Source organism: Mustelus asterias, chromosome 3 (assembly GCF_964213995.1).
Source record: "Mustelus asterias chromosome 3, sMusAst1.hap1.1, whole genome shotgun sequence".
NCBI lineage: Eukaryota > Metazoa > Chordata > Chondrichthyes > Carcharhiniformes > Triakidae > Mustelus > Mustelus asterias.
In genome coordinates, this window is record NC_135803.1 from 103,957,583 (window position 1) to 103,983,491 (window position 25,909).

General features: G+C 41.9%; 1 protein-coding gene across 1 annotated transcript in view; it reads right to left on the reverse strand.

Annotated features, from left to right (window-relative positions):
- arl8ba (ADP-ribosylation factor-like 8Ba) overlaps positions 1 to 25,909 on the reverse strand; it is a 56,264-nt gene that overhangs the window by 18,717 nt on the left and 11,638 nt on the right. The window contains exons 2-3 of the mRNA XM_078209409.1: positions 14,937 to 15,017; positions 14,219 to 14,292 (exon numbers count right to left, since the gene is read on the reverse strand). Coding sequence (XP_078065535.1) covers positions 14,219 to 14,292; positions 14,937 to 15,017 — 155 coding nt within the window. The remainder of the gene's footprint in view (positions 1 to 14,218; positions 14,293 to 14,936; positions 15,018 to 25,909) is intronic.

The following is a 25,909-nucleotide window of genomic DNA, read 5'->3' on the forward strand; positions in this document are numbered from 1 at the left end:
ATCTAGATGAGTATACGGCTTGTAGGAAGGGACTTAAGAAATTAGGAGAGCCAGAAGGGGTCACGAGAAGGCCTTGGCACGCAAGATTAAGGAGAATCCCAAGGCGTTCTATAAATATGTGAAGAGTAAAAGGATAAGATGTGAAGGATTAGAACCCATAAAAGGTGAAGGTGAGAAAGTCTGTACAGAACCGGAAGTAGCAGCAGAGGTGCTTAATGAATATTTTACCTCCGTATTCACGGTGGAAAAAGACCTGGGTGGTTGTACTACAGGATTGAGGCGGAGTGAAAAGATAGAGTATGTGGACATTAAGAGGATGTGTTGGAAATTTTGAATAGCATCTAGATAGATAAGTCGCTGGGACCAGATGGGATGTACCCCAGGTTACTGTGGGAGGCGAGGGAAGAGATTGCAGAGCCTCTGGCGATGATCTTTGCGTCATCGATGGAGGCGGGAGAGGTTCCAGAGGATTGCAGATGTGGTTCCTATATTCAAGAAAGGGAATAGGGATAGCCCAGGAAATTACCGACCGGTGAGTCTAACCTCAGTGGTTGGTAAGTTGGAGAAGATCCTGAGGGACAGGATTTATGAACATTTAGAGAAGTTTAGTATGCTCAAAAGTAGTCAGCACGGCTTTGTCAAAGGCAAATCGTGCCGTACGAGCCTGGTGGAGTTCTTTGAAAATGTGACTAAACACATTGACGAAGGAAAAGCGGTAGATGTGGTTTACATGGACTTCAGCAAGGCCTTCGATAAGGTCCCCCATGCAAGACTTTGAGAAAGAGAGAGGGCATGGGATCCAAGGGGTTGTTGCCTTGTGGATTCAGAACTGGCTTGCCTGCAGAAGGCAGAGAGTGGTTGTAGACGGGAGTTTTTCTGAATGGAGGCCGGTCACCAGTGGAGTGCCCCAGGGATCTGTTCTGGGACCCTAGCTGTTTGTCATTTTCATAAATGACCTGGATGAGGAAGTGGAGGGATGGGTTGGTAAGTTTGCCGACGACACGAAGGTTGGTGGTGTTGTGGATAGGTTGGAGGGATGTCAGAAGCTGCAGCGTGACATAGATAGGATGCAAGACTGGGCGGAGAAGTGGCAGGTGGACTTCAACCCGGATAAATGTGTAGTGGTCCATTTTGGCAGGTCAAATGGGATGAAGAAGCATAATATCAAGGGTAAGACTCTTAGCAGTGCAGAGGATCAGAAGGACCTTGGGGTCCTAAATCGGCCTCGCAGGTAGAGGTGGTGGTTAAGGCGGCATATGGTGTGCTGACCATCAATTGAGGGATTGAGTTTAGGAGTCGGGAGATAATGATGCAGCTTTACAAGACCCTCGTGAGACCCCACTTGGAGTACTGTGCTCAGTTCTGGTCGCCTCATTACAGGAGGGATGTGGAAATGATTGAAAGGGTGCAAAGACTTACAAGGATGTTGCCTGGATTGGTTGGCATGCCTTATGAGGATAGGCTGAGAGAGCTTGGTCTTTTCTCCTTGGAGAGACGAAGGATGAGAGGTGACCTGATAGAGGTGCACAAGATGTTGAGAAGTATAGATCGGGTGGATTCTAGGAGGCTTTTTCCCAGGGCTGAAATGGCTGCTACAAGAGGACACAGGTTTAAGGTGCTGGGGAGTAGGTACAGAGGAGATGTCTGGGGTAAGTTTTTCACTCAGGGTGATGGGCGAGTGGAATCGGCTGCCCTCAGTGGTGGTGGAGGTAAACTTGATAGGGTCTTTTAAGAGACTTCTGGATGAGTACATGGGACTTAATAGGATTGAGGGTTATAGGTAAACCTATATATAAGCCTAGGTAGGTAGGGACATGACCCAGTGCAACTTGTGGGCCGAAGGGCCTGTTTGTGGTGTATTTTTTCTATGTTCTATATAGGGTAGATAGGAAGCTGTTCCCCTTAGTAGGGTGGTCAATAACCAGGGGCATACATTTAAAGGGAATTTGGAGAATATCATTTTCGCCCATTGCGTGGTGGGATCGGGATCTCTGTATGAAAGGTGGTAGAGACAGGAGCCCTGGCATCATTCAAGTGCTGATGGTAGCCATGATGTGGAAATGCAGGCGTTGGACTGGGGTAAGCACAGTAAGTCTCACAACACCAGGTTAAAGTCCAACAGGTTTATTTGGCAGCACAAGCTTTCGGAGTCTCGCTCCTTCATCAATTAAGTGCTCATCAAAATGCTTAAATGCCATAGCATACAAGCCTAATGCTATAGCATACAAGGCTACGGACCAAGTGCTGGAAACTGGGATTAGAAAAGATAGGTGCTTGATGACAAGCACAGACACAATGGGCCAAAGGGCCTCTGTGCTGCCAAATGGTGACTCCATGGCTGAATGCACTTCTGAACAGGAATTTAAAATAATAATAGTCATGTGCAATGGCCTTTCATCAGAACTGGAAAAAGGTTAGAAATGCAGTCAGTTTTAAGGACAGAGTCAGGGAGAGGGGAAGGAACACGAAAAAGCAAAATCTGTAATCGGGCGGAAGCCAAGAGGAAGTGAAAAGAAAAGTGGATGATGGTGCAAGGTCAAGGGAAACAAGCCAGGGGAGCTGTAAATCAGAAAGCTGCTGCCTGAAACAAATGGGCCAGAAGAAAATCTGAAATTGCTGAACGTTAAGTAACTAAATCAAAAGGTGGGTTCTGTTCTGGGGTGGGGGCTCTCATGGGAAACTGCAGGAGGACAGAGGCATCAAAATGGCAGTAGGGTTAAGAAGAAAATGACAGGCAACTGCAGCTCAGGCAGGCTTGCAGACTCAATGGAGATGCCCACAAAGTAGTCACTCAATCTGTACTGATCTTCTCAGTCTGAAGGAGGCGGCATCATGAGCAGTGTATACAATATACTACAGTGAAAGTACAGGCAAATCACTTTCACTTGGGAGGCATATTTTAGACTTTTCGATGGTGGGACAAAAAGGCAAAAGACATATGTTGCATCTGCACAGGAAGGCACACAAGAGAAGAATGGAGTGTTGAGGGTGATCAAGGAGTGGACCAAGGTATTTGGTAGTGGAGGGCGAGTGGTACAGAATGTGAAAAACAGAGAATTGGTTTGGTGATGACATCACATTGAGATTGGCAGATGACCCACTGAATGTGGTGTTTGGTTGGGGTGGATGACGAGGACAACAAACCATCATGGTTCTGGGAAGTTTGGAAGGGTGAGGCAGTGCAGGAAACAATCATTGTTAAGGGCCCTAACAACTTGCCGGGGTGGATGAGAGAATCATCAGTTGAGGAAAAAGGCAGATATTGGCACTGAGAACATATGCAAATACTGGGGGAAATCAGTAGGTTTAATGAATATTGGGAAAGAGCTTATCCTCATAAGATGAGAGGTCAAGAAAAGGAAAGCAAGAGTCAGAAATGGGACTACATGCAAGTTTAAAGTTTATTTATTAGTGTCAGAAGTAGGCTTATATTAATACTGCAATGAACTTACTGTGAAAAATCTCGTAGTTGCCACACTCCAGTGCCTGTTCGGGCAAAGTGAGGGAGAATTTAATGTGGCCAATGCACCTAAACAGCATGTCTTTCAGACTGGGCTGAAACCGGAGCACCCGGAAGAAATCCACGCAGACATGGGGAGAACGTGCAGACCTTGCATAGACAACGACCCAAGCCAAGAATTGAACCTGGATCCCTGGCACTATGAGGCAGCAGTGCTAACCACTGTGCCACACAAGGAAAGACGAAAATTGGAAGAAAAGTTGAAGAAATTGTACAGTTCAAAGGGCAAGGAAGCAACACTGATTCAGTTGTCAATGGAAAGTGTTGAGGCAGGGGAACAAGTAGGACTTGAGCAAAGAATGCAATACCTACCAAGAGAAGGTAGACATAACCAGGACCCATATCGGTTTCCATAGGAAGTGAGTGGAGTCAAAGGAGTAGTCCAATGAGAGAAAAAGTTCAATCAGGTGGGGGATGGCAATAAATGGCAACTAATTGGGCTTCTGGTTAAGGAAAATGCAGACAGCCCTCAAACCATCCTTTGGGGGATTTCATGTTTCAAGTGATTAGACATCAAGTGAAATGGAGACATAGGGCCAAGAAACTGGAAATCATCAGAATCCTTACTGTGCAGAAGGAGACCATTCAGCCCATCAAGCCTGCAAGCCTGCACCTTCAGCAATCCCATCCTATCCCCTTAAACCCATGTATTTGCCCTGCAAGTCCCCTTGAAACTAAGGGGCAATTTTGCATAGAGAATCAACCTAACCCGCACATCTTTGGACTGTGGGAAGAAATCAGAGCACCCAGAGGAAACCCATGCTAACATGAGGAGAACGTGCACAGACAGTGACCCAAGGCCTGGCACTGAAGCAAAGGGTGCTAGAGTCACAGAAGAGATGGGACAAAAGGAGGAAAAAAGGTAGAGGTAGCAAGCTCTGTGGAGCAAGACAAGCTGAAAGATCGACCAAGGAAGTCCTATTTGTGGATCTTGGGAAGAAGGTAGAATTGGGCGGTGTGGGGTTTAAGAGATTTGAAGCCTTTGAAAGGGATAATCATCACACAAGTTTAAAAATCACATAAGCTGCAAGTTGAACCTCAGTCACACAGGGAAAGTTATGTGCAAATGACAGGTTAAAGTAAGCCCAGATAAGGGTTGAGGATCTAATCGAATGATGTGCAGCTGCTGATCATGTCTGCCCATTAGAACAAGGAACAACGGAAAAGGAGGTTGAAATACCATTGGTCAGAGATATAGCTATCATTTCTTGACAACATAACACGCACAAGTTATATATGGACATTATATCCTTATGTATGCATGATGTAACCTTAATGATGATTGGATAGAGGTATCTCCTTTATGTCTATTGGTATATGCTAATTACTTATAATCAAAGCTGAGACTTTAATTGTCTATGTATTTCTGAATTTTTCACTCAATGATCAGAATGGATTTATTCAGGGTCCTATAGCCAAAGTTTATCTTGAAACCACAGTTACTTTGTCTGGCTACTTAAGGGGAATGATAGTTTTAAATACAACAAGATAACCATTGTAACAGCCTTGGAGGAAAGATCTCCAGAAAAGGATGTAAGCAACAGTCTTGAAAATAACTGCATGATGTTCAATGGTGGGATCATGGTCGAAGGGGTGACATGAGTTTTCAGAGGTGTTGTTCATCCTTTACTAGGTGGAAGTTGGATCAAAGATTTAGAATTCACCCATTCACAGGTCTTCCCTGCCTCTGTACTTGTTTGAAACCTGGTACACCTCAACTGCTGTCAATTTTGATGAAAGGCTAGAGACCCAAAATAACTTAACAGATGTTGCCTGACCTGCTGAGCATAGACAGCATTTTCTGGTTTTACTTTACACTAGCATGCATTCGCAGTGTTTTGCTTTACTGCACACATGTTGGTTAGTAAAACATTGAGACAAAAGGTAAAGTGAAAGTGACTTCTGACCAAGTACTTCAGGTCCTTGATTACTAAATGGTGCTAGATGTTTATGATATAAATATACACAAAGTTCACTTATCCACATTGTGCAAGTGTAAATTGCTTTCTACTAAGATTAGTGCATATAATTTAGACCTGGTTTAGGACAGCAAAAGAAAATCCACTATGGCTGGACTATATAAATCTGGTGGATTATCCAATCAAACTCTGAATATCTGCAATTATCCCTTGAAAACTACTTTTCCAATAGCTCTGACCACTTAGAACAAGTAGCACTACTTAACTTTATCATGCTATTGAAGTCTATATTTGCATCAGCAGTATGCCGGGACATAAATGCAGAACCAATTATATTTTATAACTTGGAGAAGCATTTCAAGTTTCTCGGTTTTCACACAAAGCCGGAGCACAAATTAGGAACAATGGCATGTGTTCTTTTGTTCCACATTTGAAAGTGCCCGTGATATGCCTTGGGACATTTTACTAAGTTAGCGCTATATAAATGCAAGTCGATATTGACAACAAAGCTCTTCAAGGAAAGAAATCAAAAGGAATATAAGTGTTTGACAAGTTATGGAATCCATGGTACAATGTAAACCAGCAGTCATTGTTGGCAATGAACCTTTGTCAGAAAAGCCTCTGGCTCAATCCTAGAACTTTGCAGTGAGCCAATTTCAGTTAGTCATTGTCCAAGTTCACCAGTGGATCAACCATTTGGCTGAGATAATGGTAGGCCATTGGCACTTAACAGCTCATTCGATAACATCCCATTGCTTTCAGAAGAGTAAGGAGACAATAGGATATAAACTGGTGAAAAAAATAACCACGCCATCTCATCAAGAATTTCATCTATCCTATCTATTTAAAATTGATTTGTTATAATTGATTTACAAAGAACTCTGCAGTAAAGATAAATACCAGATGGTATTCAAACATTTTGGTGTTGAGTTTGGGTAAAGCAGGAGAAGGTTTGGGTAACTGCAAGTTTGTACAATGGTTTTCCATGAGTCACATTCTACCCCTTTTGAGAACATCCTATTATTTCATTTTCAAAATGCAAGATGATAACTTCACAAGTGGTGTTAGTTGAGCATATTGCTCCAATATGTTTCTCCAATTAAAGACAAATATGAAATCCTGATGTAGCCAGAATGCGAAGATCTTGTGCTAACACAAGTCATTAGGGGAGTCATGAGGGGTGTCCTTGGTCCAACTATTTTCAGATGAAATAGAATGTTTGTTGATGACTGCACAATGTTCAGCACCAGGCATGACTCCTCAGAAACTGAAAGAGTCCAAGTGAAGAAATTTCTCATCTCAGTCCTAAATGGTTTACCCCATATCCTTAGACTGTGAAGCCTGGTTCTGTGTTCCCTACCATCAGGAATAACCTTCCTGCATGAACCATGCCGGTTGATTGGAAAACGGCTAATGTTACGCCGCTGTTTAAAAAAGGAAGGAGACAAAAGGCGGGTAACTATAGGCCGGTCAGCTTAACGTCTGTAGTAGGGAAAATGCTGGAATCCATTATTAAAGAGGAGATAGCAGGGCATCTGGATAGAAATGGTTCGATCAATCAGACGCAGCATGGATTCATGAGGGGAAAGTCGTGCTTGACGAACATGTTGGATTTTTATGAAGATGTGACTAGGACGGTTGATGGAGGAGAACCGGTGGATGCGGTGTTTTTGGATTTCCAAAAGGCGTTTGATAAGGTGCCCCATAAAAGGCTGCTGAAGAAGATTAGGGCACACGGAGTTGGGGGTAGTGTGTTAAAGTGGATTGGGGACTGGCTATCCGACAGGAAGCAAAGAGTCGGAATAAATGGGTGTTTTTCCGGTTGGAGGAAGGTAACTAGTGGCGTGCCACAGGGATCGGTACTCGGGCCGCAACTATTTACCATTTATATAGATGATCTGGAGGAGGGGACGGAGTGTAGGGTAACGAAGTTTGCAGACGACACAAAGATAAGTGGAAAAGTGAATCGTGTGGAGGACGGAGAAGATCTGCAGAGAGATTTGGACAGGCTGAGTGAGTGGGCGAGGATATGGCAAATGGAGTATAACGTTGAGAAATGCGAGGTTATACACTTTGGAGGAAATAATAACAAATGGGATTACTATCTCAATGGAAACAAATTAAAACATGCTACCGTGCAAAGGGACCTGGGGGTCCTTGTGCATGAGACGCAAAAGCCCAGTCTGCAGGTACAACAGGTGATCAAGAAGGCAAATGGGATGTTGGCCTATATTGCGAAGGGGATAGAATATAAAAGCAGGGATGTCTTGATGCACCTGTACAGGGCATTGGTGAGGCCGCAGCTGGAATACTGTGTGCAGTATTGGTCCCCTTATATGAGGAAGGATATATTGGCATTGGAGGGAGTGCAGAGAAGGTTCACCAGGTTGATACCGGAGATGAGGGGTTTGGATTATGAGGAGAGGCTGAGGAGATTGGGTTTGTACTCGTTGGAGTTTAGAAGGATGAGGGGGGATCTTATGGAGACTTATAAGATAATGCGGGGGCTGGATAGGGTGGAGGCGGAGAGATTCTTTCCACTTAGTAAGGAAGTTAAAACTAGAGGACACAGCCTCAAAATAAAGGGGGGTCGGTTTAAGACAGAGTTGAGGAGGAACTTCTTCTCCCAGAGGGTGGTGAATCTCTGGAATTCTCTGCCCACTGAGGTGGTGGAGGCTACCTCGCTGAATATGTTTAAAGCGCGGATGGATGGATTCCTGATCGGTAAGGGAATTAAGGGTTATGGGGATCAGGCGGGTAAGTGGTACTGATCCACGTCAGATCAGCCATGATCTTATTGAATGGCGGGGCAGGCTCGAGGGGCTAGATGGCCTACTCCTGCTCCTATTTCTTATGTTCTTATGTCTAGTCCTATTAAAATTTTATAGGTGTCTATGAGATTCTCATTGGTCTTCTTCACCACCTTGCTGCACTTAGAACATAGAACAGTACAGCACAGAACAGAACAGGCCCTTCGGCCCACGATGTTGTGCTGAGCTTTATCTGAAACCAAGATCAAGCTATCCCACTCCCTATCATCCTGGTGTGCTCCATGTGCCTATCCAATAACCGCTTAAATTGCATGCTTACTTTCAGCGACTGGTGTACAAGGACACCAAGGTCTCGTTGCACATTGCCCTCTTCCAACCTACAGCTGTTCAGATAATCTGCCTTCCTGTTTTAACTGCCAAAGTGGATAAATGTGAGGCGTGGCCTCATATTTATCCACATTACACTGCATCTGCTGTGCATCTGCCCGTTCACTCAACTTGTCCAAATCACACTGAAACATCACTGCATCATCCTCACAGCTCTCATCTAGCTTTGTCTCATCTGCAAATTTGGAGATATTACATTTATTTTCTTTAAAACATTAATATATATAGTAAATAGCTGGGGTCTCATGACTGATCACTGCAGTACTCCACTAGTCAATGCCTGCCACTTGGAAAAAGACCCGTTTATTCCTTCTGCTCCCTGTCTGCCAGCTTTCTATCCATCACAAGGCACCACCCCCAATCCCATGCACTTTAATTTTACACATTAATCTCTTAAGCAGGACATTGTCAAAAGACTTCTGAAATTCCAAATAAACCACATCCACTGGCTACTCTGCTTCAACTCTACGAGTTACATCGGAGAATTCCAGTAGATTTGTCAAGCATGACTTTTTCGTATATCTGTCCTATCTTGCCACTGTTTTCCAAATGCTCCATTAAATCTTTTTTTAAACTCTAATGTTTTCCCCACTGCCAATGTCAGAGTAAATGGTCTACAATTCCATTCTCTCCACCACCCTTTTTAAATAGCGAGGTTACATTAGCTACTCTCCACAGCAACTGTTCCGAGTCCATAGAACCACAGAAAGTGATCGCTAATTCATCTACTAGTTCTCAGGCCACTTTCTTAAGTACTCAGATGTAGATTAGGTCCTGGGGACTTATCGGCCTTCAATCCAATCAATTTCCCCAACACCATTTCCCTAATATTGATTTCTTTCAGTTCCTCCTTCTCCCTAAACCCTGTGTTCCCTAACATTTCTGGTACATTTGTGTCCTCCTGTATGAAGTCAGAACCAAAATACATATGGTCAGCTATTTCCTTGTTTATTATAAATTCCTCTGTTCTGACTGCAAGGGACCCACAGTTGTCAATCTTTTTCTCTTCATTTACCTATAGAAGCTTTTACAGTCAGTTTTTATTGTTCCCCACAAGCTTATTCTCATACTCTACTTTCCTCTTCTTAATCAATCCCTTTGTCCTCCTTTGCTGAATTCTAAACCGCTCCCAATTCCCAGGTCTACTGTTTTTGCTGGCCAATTTGTATGCCTCTTCTTTGGATCTAATACTATCTACAATTTCCCTAGCAAGCCATGGTTTGACAACCTTTCATGTTCTGTTTTTGCAACAGACAATTGTGGCAGTTCACTCATATGCTTTGAATGCTTGCCATTGCCTATCCACCACTAAGTAATGTTCATCAATCTATCATAGCCAACTCACGCCTTATACCAAAGTAGTTTCCATCTAGGACAAAGCAGCTTGCTCGATTAGCACATCTTCCACAACCAATCTCTCCACCGCTGAAACATTAGCAGCAGTGTGTATGTACAGTCTATAAGATGCAGTACAGGAGCTCAACAAGGCTCCTTACATGGCACCTTCCAAACCCACAACCATCTAGAAGGACAAGGGCAGCAGATGCTTGGGAACACCACCACCTGGAAGCTCTCCTCCAAAATCTCTCACCATCTTGACTTGGAAATATATCACCGTTCCTTTACTACAAGTGGGTCAAAACGCTGTAAGTCCCTCCCCAGGCTCTGAGTACCAGGTTTAAATCCCTCCATGGTGAAATTTGAATCCAGTAAAAATATCCAGAATTAGAGTATAATGATAACCATGAAAGCATTGTCAATCATTGTAAAAACCCATCTGGTTCACTAATGTCCTTTAGGGAAGGAAATCTGCCATCCTTACCTGGTCTGGCCTACATGCAGCTCCAGACCCACAGCAATGTGGTTGGCTCTTGAATGTCCTCAAATGGCCAACACGCCACTCAAGTTGGGCAATAAATGCTGGCCCAGTCAGCAACACTACATGCCATGAATAATGCATGAATAATGGGGGGCGGCACGGTAACAGTGGTTAGCACTGCTGCTTCACAGCTCCAGGGTCCTGGGTTCGATTCCCGGCTCGGGTCACTGTCTGTGTGGAGTTTGCACATTCTCCTCGTGTCTGCGTGGGCTTTCTCCAGGTGCTCCGGTTTCCTTCCACAGTCCAAAGATGTGCGGGTTAGGTTGATTGGCCAGGTTAAAAATTGCCCCTTAGAGTCCTGAGATGTGTAGGTTAGAGGGATTAGCGGGTAAATATGTGGGGGTAGGGCCTGGGTGGGATTGTGGTCGGTGCAGACTCGATGGGCCAAATGGCCTCCTTCTGCACTGTAGGGTTTCTATGATTTCTATGATAATTTTTTTTTTAAAGTAAACAGTCCACCACAGCATAATCTATTTTTCAAGCTCTATTGACTGAAGAATTCAGGACCAAATATTAGTCCTGTAAAGCAGCATACAAGTCATAAGAAATAATTAAATTATAAAGTATCAATCTTGAACAAGGTACTGCCAGCTTAATAAAATTATGGGTAACGTGTTCTGGGTTTTGCCCAGTCTGGAAATCAGTTGTTGAGATGTTAATTTCACCCAGGTATTTCCCACCGCATTCAGTGGTGGGGCAGGCCTGATGGTATGTATTCCACCGTCGTGTTCGGATGCCATATTGTAAGAGCACCAACATAACTGACCCACTACTGAAGAAAGGTGGACCTCCCGAAAATAAAGACAGTTCTCAGGGAGCACTCAGACTGAAAGATGGAGCAACTAAGAATGAAGGTAGATCTCCAGGAATATTGTGACACCTGATCTGGAAGGTCCACCTGTAGATGCTTCCCTGACCCACTGCTGTGGTATTCCAGGGTTCATCCAGGATGAGTCATCTCCATCCCGCTCTCGAAAGGATGGCATTGTTAAGGGGAATCTTGACATCCGCGTGTCATATTTCTCTGAACCTGTTTGACACCAGTATGTTTTCCTGCCAGCATCATGGAGAATCTGGTTTGGAAGTTGGGCCATTAACAGATGCAAATAGTGTTCATGCTGGCCTCTGGCAAGTTTTCCTACCCACCCTGGTGGGCACCAGTGAAGATCTCATTAGCATGAAACCAATTTTTGGCCCTCCTGCTATATTGTCCCACCATCAAACAGGTCAGCAAGGTCTTCGGAGAACTAGAAACATAGAAACTTGAGGCGGAGTAGGCCATTTGGCCCTTTGAGCCTGCTGCGCCATTCATTTTGATCATGGCTGATCATGGAATTCAATATCCTGATTCCCCCCCCTTCCACCCATATTCCTTGATCCCTTTAGCCTCAAGAGCTATATCTAATTTCTTCTTGAAATCAGACAACGTTTTGGCCTCAACTACATGCTGTGGTAGTGAACTCCACACATTCACCACCCTCTGCATGGAGAAATTTCTCCTCACCTCAGTTCTAAAAGGTTTACCCCTTATCCTCAAACAATGACCTCTAGTTTTGGATTCCCCACCATTGGGAAGATTCTACCATGTCAGAATTTTTAAACTTCAGTGAACATAATCCTAACTGACTTAGTCTCTACTCCCATGACAGACCTGCCATCCCAAAAATCAGCCTGGTAAACCTTCACTATACTCCCTCTATAGCAAGGGCATTCTTCTTCCAATAAGGACACCAAAACTGCAGACAATACTTCAGGTGTGGCCTCACCAATGCCCTATACAATTGCAGCAAAATATCCCTATCCCTATACTCAAATCCTCTCACTATGAAGGCCAACATACCATTTGCCATATTTATTGCCTGCTGTACCTGCTCACTTACTTTCAGCAATGCTGCACAAGGACACCAAGGTCTTGCTGAGCATCCACCTTCCTCAGCTTACAACTAAAATAATAATGTCTTCCTATTATTGCTACCAAAGTGTATATATAACCTCACATAAGGAAACTGGCATGCATATGCTCACACACAGCCTGTCCACATCATGCTGATGCATCTCTGCATCCATCTCCCACCCAACTTTGTATCACCTGCAAACTTGAAGATGATACATTCGAATAGTTGGGGTCCTAGCACAGATCCCTGCAGAACCGCACTAGTCACTGACTGTTAATCAGAAAAAGACCCATTTATGCCAACTCTTTGCTTCCTATCTGCTAACCAGCTTTCTATCCAACTCGAGACATTACCCGCAATTCCAATGTCGAAAGCCTTCTGAATGTATAAATAAAGCACATCCACTAGTTCTCCTCGATCAACTCTACTAGTTACATCCTCAGAATTCCAATAGATTCGTCAAGCATGGTTTCCCTTTCTGTAAATCCATGCCGACTTTGTCTGATTATACCACTGCCTTCTAAATGCTGAGTTATGAAATCCTTAGTAATGGGCTCTAGCAGCTTCCCCATTACCAACGTTAGGCTCACTGGTCTATAGTTCCCCGTTTTCTCTCTACCTCCCTTTTTGAACAGCAGGCTTACATTAGCTACCCTCCAATCTGTAGGAACCAGTCCAGAGTCCAAAGAATTTTGGAAAATAACCACCAATGGATTTACTATTTCCAGGCCACTTCCTAAGTACTCTGGGAAGAAGATCAGGACCTGGAGATGTCCCCACCTTCAATCCCATCAATTCCCCTTAAGCCATTTCTCTACTAATGCTGATTTCCTTCTGCTCCTCACTAAAATTTGTTCCTCTTGAAACTTCTGGTACATTATTCATGTCTTCCTTTGTGAAGACTGAAGTACAAATTTAATTCCGTGGCCATTTCTTTATTCCCTGTTATGAATTCTCCGGTTTCTGACTGCAAGGGGCCTACATTCATTTTTGCCAATCGTTTTCTCTTTACATACCTATAGAAACTTTTAGTCAGTTTTTATGTTCCCTGCTAGCTTACTTCCATTCGCTATTTTTCCCTTGGTCCTCCTTTGCTGAATTTTAAACTGTTCCCAATACTCAGGCCTATTGCTTTTGCTTTCCAATTTGTATGCTTCTTCGTTGAATCTGAAACTCTAATTTCCCTTGTAAGCCATGGTTTGGCTACAATTCCCTTACCACTTGTGCCAAACAGGAACAACTTCTGGAGTTCACCTATTCGTCATTTAAATGCCTGCCATTGCCTGTCCACTGTCCTTTCTTTCAGTAATGTTTCCCAGTCCATCATGGTCACCTTTATTAAAATTCAGAACCCTAGTCGCCAAATCAACCACATCACTATCCACCTGGACAAAGAATTCTACCATATTATGGTCACTTGTCCCCAAAAGGTTCTCACTAGATTGCCAATTAATCCTTTCTCATTGCACAATTCTGTCCAATGTTTCATGTCAAAGATTTATTGTTAGTGATGAAATTAGCTTGAGTGCAATGAGAATACCAAGTTCTCTGTGGTACACAGAAGGAAATGTCAGAGCTCCTTCTGAAATTGTATCATAATTGAGAGAGAGATCACATTTAACTATGGACATCAGAAATTCATAGAAACTGTGCAACTGAGCCTATTTTCTTGAGATGGGGAAAGAAAGCGTGGTAAGGTACGTGAGGAAACAGCCTCCATTAAAAAAAGTCAGTACGTTAAATTCCTTGCACCTGATCGTTCCGATTGGAAGATTGCTTCATCACAACTCAAAATTTATTACTGCAAAGTGCAGTTGCATTAGTCACAAACTGCTAGACATACTTACACAACAGCGTTGACCCCTCTGCAATAACGTTCCCACATACTTCGAAACCTTGGCTGTCCACCAATGTCCCAGATCTTTAAGAAACATAAAATGACAATTATATATAACATACTTGAAAGTTCCCATGCACAATCGTGACTTAATACACCATCACAGCAGTGTTCAATCTTTTATAATTATAGAGCAAGTTTGAAATTTAGTAAGGTCTATCAGTAGGCAAAAGCATGCTGCCACACTGGCTTGTTTTAAGCCTCTGCTTGTGTTCACCCTTCCTTGGAGCATGGAGGCACAAGGCGACAGATGAAACATGAACAAAAAGGGAACAGACCACCATCTCAGGAGACCATCTGTGAATTGGTTCGGCATGAGAACCAGCATGAATTTGTATAGGCACATCATCTTTGACTAATCAAACTGAATTTTTTGATGAAGTAACAAAGAGTTGAAGGAAAACAATTGATGCTTTCTACATGAGTTTTAAGGAAATTTGACAAAATACCACAAAGGCTACTTTACAATGTTGGTGCTCATTCAAAAGGAGAGTATGTTGCATTGTGTCAAAGCACTTATAACAATGAATTCCTTGAGAACTAATGGAGTCGTATAGCCAGAACAGTGCTGAACACTCAACTGAATGTCTTGAGTATAAAATGCTAATAAGTCAGATCAAAGAAGAGCATATATTGTACATTATTGGATGATAAATTTTATTACATACCTTTATTGTTACATTGCCTTTGGTGACTTTTCTCATATTGAAGCCAACAGTTGGAATCATATCTTCACTGAACTGACCACACTAGAAGTTAAAGAAAAAAGTTCAATTACAGACATTTCATGACTTCAATGTCTCCCACCTTAACATTCTAGAAAGAATGGTCATGTCCACAGGATTTTTCAAAAGTCTTCTACAATCAGAGGTACTGAATGTTATACATGCAGCAGTCACTTTGCACCACCCACTCCCTCCTCCTCCTCCACCCACTCCTCCTTCCTTCTCCCCCACCCCCCCCACCAAACACCTATTCCCTCCTTCCTTCCCCCTCTCCTACCTCCCCCTTCTCCCCCACTTCATTCCTCCCTCCCCCCATCTCGTGACTCTTCCTGCCCCCAATGAATCAAAAAACTGCCTTTGGAAGAGGTGAGAATTGAAGGAAAATTGCGGTTCAAGTTCAAAGATCAAAATATTAAACAGTGTCTTTTCTATAAGAATACCTCAAAGCACATGTGGTTAGAATATTAATTGATATGTGGTAGCAGCTCACCTCAGCAAGTGACATCCCCATATCAGGGTATTTACAGACAAACACTGGGTAGGCTTAAAAAGCACACTTTTGATATCCAGCTTAACTTCCGTTCTGAAGACCACACTCAAAAACCAAACTGCTGTATCTGTAGCTCAGGTCATGAAGCAAAATATCTGCAACTTAGAAACTGCACTAATTAGAGTCTAACATCAAGGACATTTTTGCAATTCTACAGATGGTATAGGTCATTTTGGTGATGAGATGCAATTTTTAAAAAATCATAGGTTTTAGATGCGAGGGGAAAGGTTTAAAGGAGATGTACGAGGCAGATTTTTTTTTTACACAGTAGTGGGTGCCTGGAATTCGTTGCCAGGGGAGGGGTAGTGGAAGCGGATACGGTAGTGATTTTTAAGGGGCATCTTGACAAGTACATGAATAGGATGGGAATAGAGGGATTATGGTCTCCGGAAAGGTAGGGGGTTTAAGTTGGGCAGCATGGTCGGTGCAGGTTTGGAGGGCCAAAGGGCCTGTTCCTGTGCTGTAATTTTCTTTGTTCATAAATCATGTGATTTTCACCATCTTTTCTATCTGAAATGTAATTTATTCTTCCCCAACCCCTCCAAAAAACACTCCAGTGGGCCAGGCCAGTTGGGTATGATGCTCAGAGTCCTATGCAATATGTAGAAAACACAGTCAGGTTGTGGGGGAGGGGGTGAAGAAAAGAAAGAGTCCCCATTAAAGTGGGGAGCCCCTGGGTTCATAACTAGTTACCCAGAAGAAATGGATTTAATTCTAAAATTTTCTGGATAACTATTGATGCAACACAGTTGGAGGCATACAAAGTTTGCAATTTAAACCACATTGTTGGATGGTTCCCAGTGCAGCAGGACAATTGCCCATTAGAAGTTTGCACTTCCTGGACAACTGCCGTGCAAATCTTACTTGGGAATTTCCCAGTGCATTGATGGGATAATAATGTGCACCTTCCCCCCACCCCACTCCATCATTACGACATTCTGGAGTTCGGAAGCTACAACCATTATACATTGGGAAAGGTGGAGCAGGTACGCCCTATATTCACTGGCATTTAGAAGAACCAAAGGTGATCTTGTTGAAACATAAGCCTCTTAAGAGGGCTTAACAGAGTGGCTGCTGAGAGAGTATCACCCTGTGGGGGAAACTAGAACTAAGGGGCACATTTTAAAAAGGAGTCTTCCATTAAACATGGAGATGAGAAGAAATTTCTGCCCTGAAGGTCATTATTGTTTGGAATTCTCTTCCCCAGCAAGTAGTGGAAGCTGGATCATTGAAGATATTCAAGGCTGAGTCGGATTGATTTTTGATTGACAAGGGAGTTGAAGGTTATGAGGAAAGTGGCTTTAAGGCGACAATCAGATCAGGCATTATCTTACTGAAGAGCAAGGCAGACTCAAGGGGCCGAATTGCCTACTCCAACTTGACGTGTTCTACAAGTTACCACTCCTGAACAGTTAAATGTCTTTGCACGTATTAATAAAGGCTTGTATTTATTGCCAGTTTTGCCATTCCAAGGTGACAGAAATGTGCCTACCATACATTAACAAACAACACCCAGCTGCAGTACAGAAGTAGCAATCCCAAGTCTATTCCAAGCAATGGAATATCAATAAATAAGCTTAATAGACAATTGTGAAAAACCGTTACTTTTCAGTGCATGATCAAAATGCTCAAGATCTAACTTGTCATTATAGAAAACAAAAACCTGACTGTTTATTGTAACAGATACTGCATGCAAATTAGAAAGTTAAAGTTACAAAGTAGTATTTTATCCTACTATTGACAGTGTAAAATTAACTGGTAATAACAGGTATTTTCACATTCATGGTTTCACTTCCATTTCTATTCACTGAAAACATGCACCATTACATTGGTACATAGTTTAAAGACAGAAACTGGCTAACATGCCATGACATAATTAATTCATCAAATGTCATAAGGTGGGAAACATCTACTGTTCCATCAGTTTGCAACAGGCCCCAACTTCTGGCAACTTGTACAAATTGGTTCATCACATACAGAAAAGTAGAGCACACATCAGATTAACTGGCACTGGGAGTTTTCATGAAGTCTACATGTTTTACAGCTGCATTTCCCCTTCCCTCTCTCCCAAATAAAATAAAGTGAATCATAGAATCCCTACAATGCAGAAGGCCATTCAGCCCATTGAGCCTGCACCAACTCTCCAACAAAGCATCTTACCTAGATCCTATCCCCTTAACTCCACATATTTACCCTGCTAATCCCCCAATCCACATATTTTGGGGCACTAAAGGGCAATTTAGCATGGCCAATCCACTTAACACGCACACCTTTGGACTGTGGGAGGAAACCAGGGCTCTTCGATGCCAAAAAAGCCAAACATTTATATAAATCAAAAATGCACAGCCTTATCTGGACACAATTAAACACCTTTCTTGTTCCAACAAGCAAGACTTGAGAATGATTGAACATGTTCAACTCGCCAAGCATTGGTTCTTGATCTCAGCTAGCATGAATATCTCATTCCACCCCTCACATTCACTTGTTTTTTGCCCATTAGCAGCTGTTACGGCCAAGGTCCTGGAAGGTCTGTTCTGGTCACCATCACCAACTCAGATCTCCAGTGTTCTTTCATGACCATGCAAAGATACCTTCTTGAAAAGTGCACACTTGCAAATGAATTGGAATTATTACAAGAACTTTTATCTAATGTTAGCTTTACATTTCAACATCAGATTGTTGCATGATGTTGTAACTTGAACTTTACCAACATGACTGACAAATATCTCACAAAGTCTCAAATTATTTCACCAGTTCTTCAAATCCAAGTAAATTGTCATTTAAACAAATAAAATTTGCTACTCCAATTAACATTTTAAATAGGCCTGGGTGCGGCTGGAGCACTTTGAAGAAATATCCCCAACCTGACATTTTTACCTCTAAAGCAGACTAATTTACTCCTTCAGAGTACCCAACAGTCCTCATCGCCAAACCATTAAATCTGACAGCTGTGGATTTGGGTGCATCTGGCTCACAACCAATGTCTTCAGTCACAACTTCTGACTAAATGCCATGCTCCTCTCTCTACCACTCCAGGTTGTAAGGATAACTCCAGCCAACTCCATAACAATCAACACCCTAATTCCCTTCCCCATTTCAAGTGTGAGGAACTTACAATGGCCTATCTCAAAAGATCAAGTCCTTCCACTCAGTAGGCATCACTTGCCTCAAGAGATTAACCCCAAGTCTTTCCACTTCCCAACCCTAATATCATGGTACTGTTTAGTTTATCTTACATCTTCCCCTTTGGCCTATCAACTTCAGCTCCTCACCAAATAACCACTTGCCCTTGGCATATTGCTCAACATAAGGACTCTTTTTCGTCAGACTTTATCCTCCCAGATGCCAAGATTGCAGTAATCAGCCATTCTTCAAATCAAATCTTCCACTCTCTCCACCAAATCACCAACTCCTTTCAACCTGCAGGGCCTTAAAGTATCACTACCCAGCTCCATGCTCATTTCAGTGATCATTGTTTGAAACGCTTCTGTTGGATTTACACCGAGTACAGAACATAAGCTGATCTTGTTAAAATCAAAACAAAATGACTGAAATTGCAGCACACTATTGCAATTATACCACCTAACCTTCAAACCCATTAATTTGGCCTTGCTTTGGGGCAGTGTGACAGCTTTATTAGCTGCCTTTGCAAAACACTACATGAAGCTCTAATTTGCAGGCACTGTACAATGTTGCTGCTGCATTAGAGGAAATGGTTAAGCTGAATGGCTTCAGTTCTCACAGCCTGTTGCAATGCAACAAGTTCTGGTTTGTGTATCAGTACTGTAAACGATTAAAATATTGAACCAAAATTTCAGATTAGAAAGGAAAGGGCAAGCCAAAACAGATTTACACTGAAAATTTTAGTACAAACAGCTTTGGTGAAATGAAAATCACTGAAGGTAGCAATGCTTTAGAAAGTGAAGTATCTAACACCACATTCTGAAGATTGAAACATTTTTTTTAAACTATGCAATTCTTTTAAAACAGTGTATTGGTCATGCATGGTTAAGAGGTGGATCGTTTGTAGAACACTTAGCATAAAATCATAAGCACAAGACTGTCAGCTGACTATGGTTTAACTGGAAGTGAGTAGTGCATCTTGTGACTTTGCAATACCGGTTACTCAGACTAATCTGGAGGTATCAGTGCATCATTATAGCAGCTATCACCCTTACTTTACAGCGGAGAACAGCGTCATTGGTAAAGATTATTCTGGAGCATAATCAACAAATAACATTTATAACCTTGTTTGCAGAGGAGCGTCTAAAGGAATATACTCAAAGTGTGCAGTTGGTCAGTTAATTTTCAGGATGTAGCCTTCATCGGAATCAAGTTAAATAAATCTTCCCAATGGTTGGTGTTAGAAAGTGTTGGGAATTAGAAATGAATATTCCCATCACTGACAAGCTGAATAAACAGCTTAATCATTTAATAAAAACTCATCCCAAAGAATAACCACCTCTTCAGCAGTTATTCTACATTTATACAGTTGGTCAACATGCAACACATTTCAGCTCCAGAGCAGCATTTCTCAGTCCACATTAATTTACTTGAACCAATTTTTACCTCAGTAAAATTGCATTGCCTGTGAATTTATAAAAAATGTCCCTTGATCCCCAAAAGCAGGAGAGTTATGTTAAATGTCTACAAAACACTGGATGCACCAGTTGGAATGGTGCGGCCATTTAAGAGCACTGGATTGGAAAATACACGTAAATGTAGAGGTTGCAGAAGAGCTTAACTGGAATAGTACAAAGGATGAAAAGCTTCAGTTACAGAAAAGTAAAGAAACTGGGTTTGCTATTAAAGCAGCCAAAGTTATGGGGAGTTCTAGAAAATGTGTGAAAAAATTACTAATATTTTTGATGCAGTAAATAAGCAATGTTCCAGTGAACAGAATAGAGATAATAACCAAAAGGAAAAAATTAGGAAAAATAAGCGGATCAAGACAATCTGAATGTACTTAAAAGCCAAAATTTGCCACACTCTGCAGAAAGAGCAGAGGTGTAGGACTAATTAGGTAGTTTTTTTCAAAGAGCCAGTACAAGCACAATGAGTAAAATGGCCTCCTGTGCCACATCATTCCATGATGAAATCTACAATCCAGATGGAGGCTGCAAATCAAACCAACTCAAAATAAAAATCCTTTGCCCTCTGCAAATTTCATTAACTCTGATTGTACTTTGTAATTTTATTAAGGCTCTGGTTATATAGCTTCAATACAAAAAACAACCTTCAGCTGAACATCTGCAACCAGACACCAGAAACTAAGTGGACAGAGGTGACACAGGCAGCATGGTGGTTAGCACTGCTGCCTCAGCACCAGGGACCCAGGTTCAATTCCCAGCTTGGGTCACTGTCTGTGCGGAGTCTGCACGTTCTCACCGTGTCTGCGTGGGTCTCCTCTGAGTGCTCCAGTTTTATGTTGGTTAGATGCATTGGCCACACTAAATTCTCTCTCAGGGTATCCGAACAGGCACAGGAGTGTGGCAACCAGTGGAATTTCACAGTAACTTCATTGCATTGTTAAAGTTAATGTACTTGACACTAATAAACTAAAAAAACTACCATACACACAAGTGGGGGAGGAATGACAGTCGGAAAGATAAAAAGCAGATCATTCTTCTCACCACTGGCTAGTCACTATGCTCTCCATACACGTGGACTAAATCTCCAGTGCATTACTGAAGGATAAAATATAACGCAAAACCCTGTCTGCTCTGAGTTGGACACAAAATATCTCAGGGCACTATTTTGAAGTGTTGGGGAATTTACTCCTGGTGTCCCAGTCAATATTTAACCTGCAGCCAATGTTCAAAAAGACTATCCAGTCGCTATTTTACAGTTTCATGGAATCTTGCCCTGCACCACTTGGCTGCCATGCTTCTTACATCAACAGCGGTCACATTTCAAAAGTATTAATTGGCTATAAAGCACTTCAAAATATTCCTAGATTGTGTAAGGCACTACATAAACGCAAGCCTTTCTTTCTGTGGGTAGTGTGAGATATTGTGTGTAGCTACATGAAGATATTGTTCTTAAAGGGTAGGTAGTCCTTGGGACGCTAGATGGTGAAATAATACTTTTCACACATCAACACCACAGTAAAAATGCATACAAGCCAACAATCTGGCTAAAAAATGAAACTAACTCAATTTAATGTCCAAGGCACAGTAGATTACAAAGCTGTATCTTTATCCCTCCAACAAAATTGTTAAAAGCCCTAACACACTTAAAAATTGATACTTTCATCCACGTGCACAGGAATTTTGAAACATACAAAAGCAGCACCCAATCAACAGTGAACCACTTATCTTGGTTTTTAAGCTGTTGCCTAACAAGAATGTAGGTTATTAAATGCAGCAATGTTTCTATTTGAGCCGAATTCTCAAATTCCTATTTGTAAAACAGACTTTCTGAAGCAGGTTCCTTTGGCCTGTTGACACCTCAAAACTGACATGCTGTTTAAGGACAAATTCCAGAATGATGCCACTTGTAACTATTCACAAACTCAATTAAAATCACCTAACCCAGGACTGAAAAGATTTTTTTTTTCTTCATTCATGAGGTGCGCGCACTCTTAGGGCTAGCATTTATTTCCCATCAACTACCCTTGAAAAGGTGGTGAGTCACCTTCTTGAACCCACAATGCTGTTGTTTTGATTTAGTGATAATGACGGAACGACAGTATATTTCCAAGTCAGGATGGTGAGATTTAAAGGTGAAATTGAGGGTGGCGTTGTTCTCGTGTGCTTGTTACCCTTGTTCCTGTAGATGGTGAAGATCATAGGTTTAGAAGTGTAAGTTAGCTCGAGCACAAAAATCATGGACATCCAAAGCTCAATTACATAAAGTTGCCACTAGGTCCAATCAGTCCATGTCAGCATCTACTCTGCACGTGGCTAAGTCTCCCTCAGCATGTCTACCCACCCTATTCTTACATCTCGATCCACAAGTCAAAACTAAAACTGGATGTTGATGACATTTCTCCCTCAACCCCTAATCCTGGGAGTGAATCCCACAGCTTCATAACGCTGAAGTCACCTTCGGCTGCTGTTCTTTTGCACTGAATCTCTCAAATACAGCCCTCATTCTGAAGTAGTCAGTGACCAGAAGCAGTATACCTACAGTTCATCTATCTCACTGTATTGCTTCATATTTTCAATCAACCTTATCATCCTGTTATTTGCACCGTTTTAAAGAAAACCCCCAGTTTTTCTGGTCTTTTACATTTATAATTCATTGTAACATCCAAGAAATAGTTGTTTACTCTCTACAGCATAAACATTCTTCCATAGTGTGAAACCCAACAATATGCACAGTATTGTAATGATTTTCCTTCACTTCTGATAAGCCACAAACTCGCATTGCATCAACTTCATTGCAATAAGTGGACACCATGACAGCAATGATAAAGGTTATAATGATGATGTGGCTGTGCAAAACTAAACTTGAATGGCCATGATCTAAAAGAAATATTAGGACTGCATTCCACTCAGTAGCATATAATTATAGCAAGCACCTTCACATATTGTGGGAAGCTCCTCAGAAAATACTAAGCGAGGGTGTCTCATTTTCAAACAAACTACGCAGTACACACAATACAGAATATTTCAAGGAAGCCGAACCCTTGCTCCACACGAGAGCAGCACATCTCACTGCAAACTTTCAACTGAAAGTAACGCAGGTGCCCTTTAAACATGGCTCACAAACGTCCAATACTGAAACAAGTAATTTACTGGCTTAAGTCAACTTAGATACTTCAACCAAAGACCAAACAGCAATCAGAAAACTGCAAGTTACAAAATACTGTACATTAAAAGATAAAAGAGGAAGTAACACTTCCTTGTTTATCATAGCTTTACAAAACTGGTGTGACATCAAGCTGGCTTTCAACAAAACTGTGTAAAGAGACAGATTAAACTGAGGAATCAGCAACATCCAAACTATTATCTGATCTTTTCTCTACATTATGAAGGTGAAACTCTCAACCAAAGAGGTTGGAATCACATGATACAGCAAGACACCAACCACCTCATTATGCAAACATCTGATCTGTTCACATTCTTCCAATTCGTAGTAATCCAGTTTTCTTTAACAATTATTGAATCCTGTCAGACATGACGCCCCTGGTTCTTCGCAAATACCTGAAATCCACATCCTTTAGTAACCATAATTCTGTCACTGAAAACGGTTTCTCACTCGGTCCATTTAAATCTTTCAAGATTTTGAACACCGTAATCAAACATCTTGTAACCTTTTCGGATCATATAGAGCCATGTACTCGGATCATATAGAGCCATGTACTCGGATCATATAGAGCCATGTACTCGGATCATATAGAGCCATGTACTCGGATCATATAGAGCCATGTACTCGGATCATATAGAGCCATGTACTCGGATCATATAGAGCCATGTACTCGGATCATATAGAGCCACGTACTCGGATCATATAGAGCCATGTACTCGGATCATATAGAGCCATGTACTCGGATCATATAGAGCCATGTACTCGGATCATATAGAGCCATGTACTCGGATCATATAGAGCCATGTACTCGGATCATATAGAGCCATGTACTCGGATCATATAGAGCCATGTACTCGGATCATATAGAGCCATGTACTTGGATCATATAGAGCCATGCCAGCCTCTCCCAGATTGTGCAGTGAAATTTATGTAGGCATTTTCCATTCTAAATGGAGATGTAGGAAATTATAATCAGAAAAATTTGACAAGCGAGATAAAAATCCACTGCAAGTCAAGGAAATGCAGAAAAGCACAAGGTAGAGTGCACATAAACTTTAGAAATACCAACTATGAGCCAAGATGGAAGCTTTATTAAAATGACAGTCCAATTTTTTTGATGTTAATAAATCAAGCAGCCTAACTTTGCCCTGGATAGTAATATACTCGGTACAAGCATTAATAGGTATCTCTAAAATTGATGAAATACAAACCACTGATCAAATCGAGTCATCACTGTGTTCGAATAAAGAGTGCAGATCTTGACGTTCAAGGACCTTGCTGGATTACTTACTGCAAGCTTTACAAACCATATTTCACTTCATAAAGTTGGGTTGATTCCATTTCTATTCAATCGAAGCAAATGGCTGAACTCTTTACAACTATACCAAAATGTGGGTGGGGAAGTCAAAATCATAATAACTAATGGCAGATAAAGTGGGGTGATGCGAGAGAAGCAGCAAAAAAAAAAATGGCAGATGACCACAAGTTAGAAGTGCTAAAGCTACTGGAAATCATCAGGGATAGAATTGATAATGTTGTTCTAAGTGAAGGTTTTACAAGAAGCATCACTATTGATTTGTTAAAGATAAACCCTATCGTACTAACTAGATTCTATTAATGGATGCAGTAAGAATGTTGATTGTCTTAATGCAAATGTTGTCTAAATGGGCTGTCAGAAGGCATGAGAAACTGTGGGAAGTTTGAGGAGATGGAAACTCACAGAATTAAGGAAAATAGCTGTATGGATGTGAAACTAGCTCAGTGACAGCAAGCAAAGGGCGGTGGTCCAATCTTTCTCCAAACAGCAAAGGGGTTTACAGTTTTGGGTATATCCTTTAAGTGTTCTGAAATGGCCTAGCCTCAGGAGTGAGGGGCAGCATTATAAAGTTGGCAGATGTCACAAAACTTGGCAAAGTCAATATCGATGATACCAGAATGGGCAGAGGCATGGCGGATGGAATCCAAATGGAAAAATTCAAATATGATATAAGAACAGAATTTAAATCAAAGATCATTGCCAAAACATTATAAATCATTGGTTACACCTCAGCTGGTGTATTGTGGATGATTCTGGGCACTCATTCTAGGAAAGCTGTTCCAACACAGTACAACACTGGCATCTACCCAGCAATGTGGAAAACCAACCAGGTATGTCCTGCTCATAAAACTTGGCCAATTATCATCCCATCAGTCTACTGTTGATCATCAACTAAGTGATGGAAAAGATCATTGACAAGTGCTACCAAGCGACACACACTCAGCAATTAACCACTCTCTGATGCTCAGTTTGGATTCCACCAGGGCTAGTCAGCTTGAGTTTATTATAGCCATGGTTCAAATGTGGACAAAAGGGTTGAATGCCAGAGGTGAGGCGAGGGTGAATGCTCTTGACATCAAGGGAGCATTTGACTGTATGGCATCAAGGAGCCCTAGCAAAACTGGAGTCAATGGGAATAAGGGGAAAACTCTCCTGTTGGTTAGAGTCATACCTAACACAAACGAAGATGGTTAGAGGTCAATCATTACAGTCCCAGACATCACTGCAGCAGTTTCTCCAGGTAGGGTCCTGGGCCCAACCACCTTCAACTCCTTCAACAATGGCTTTCCCTCA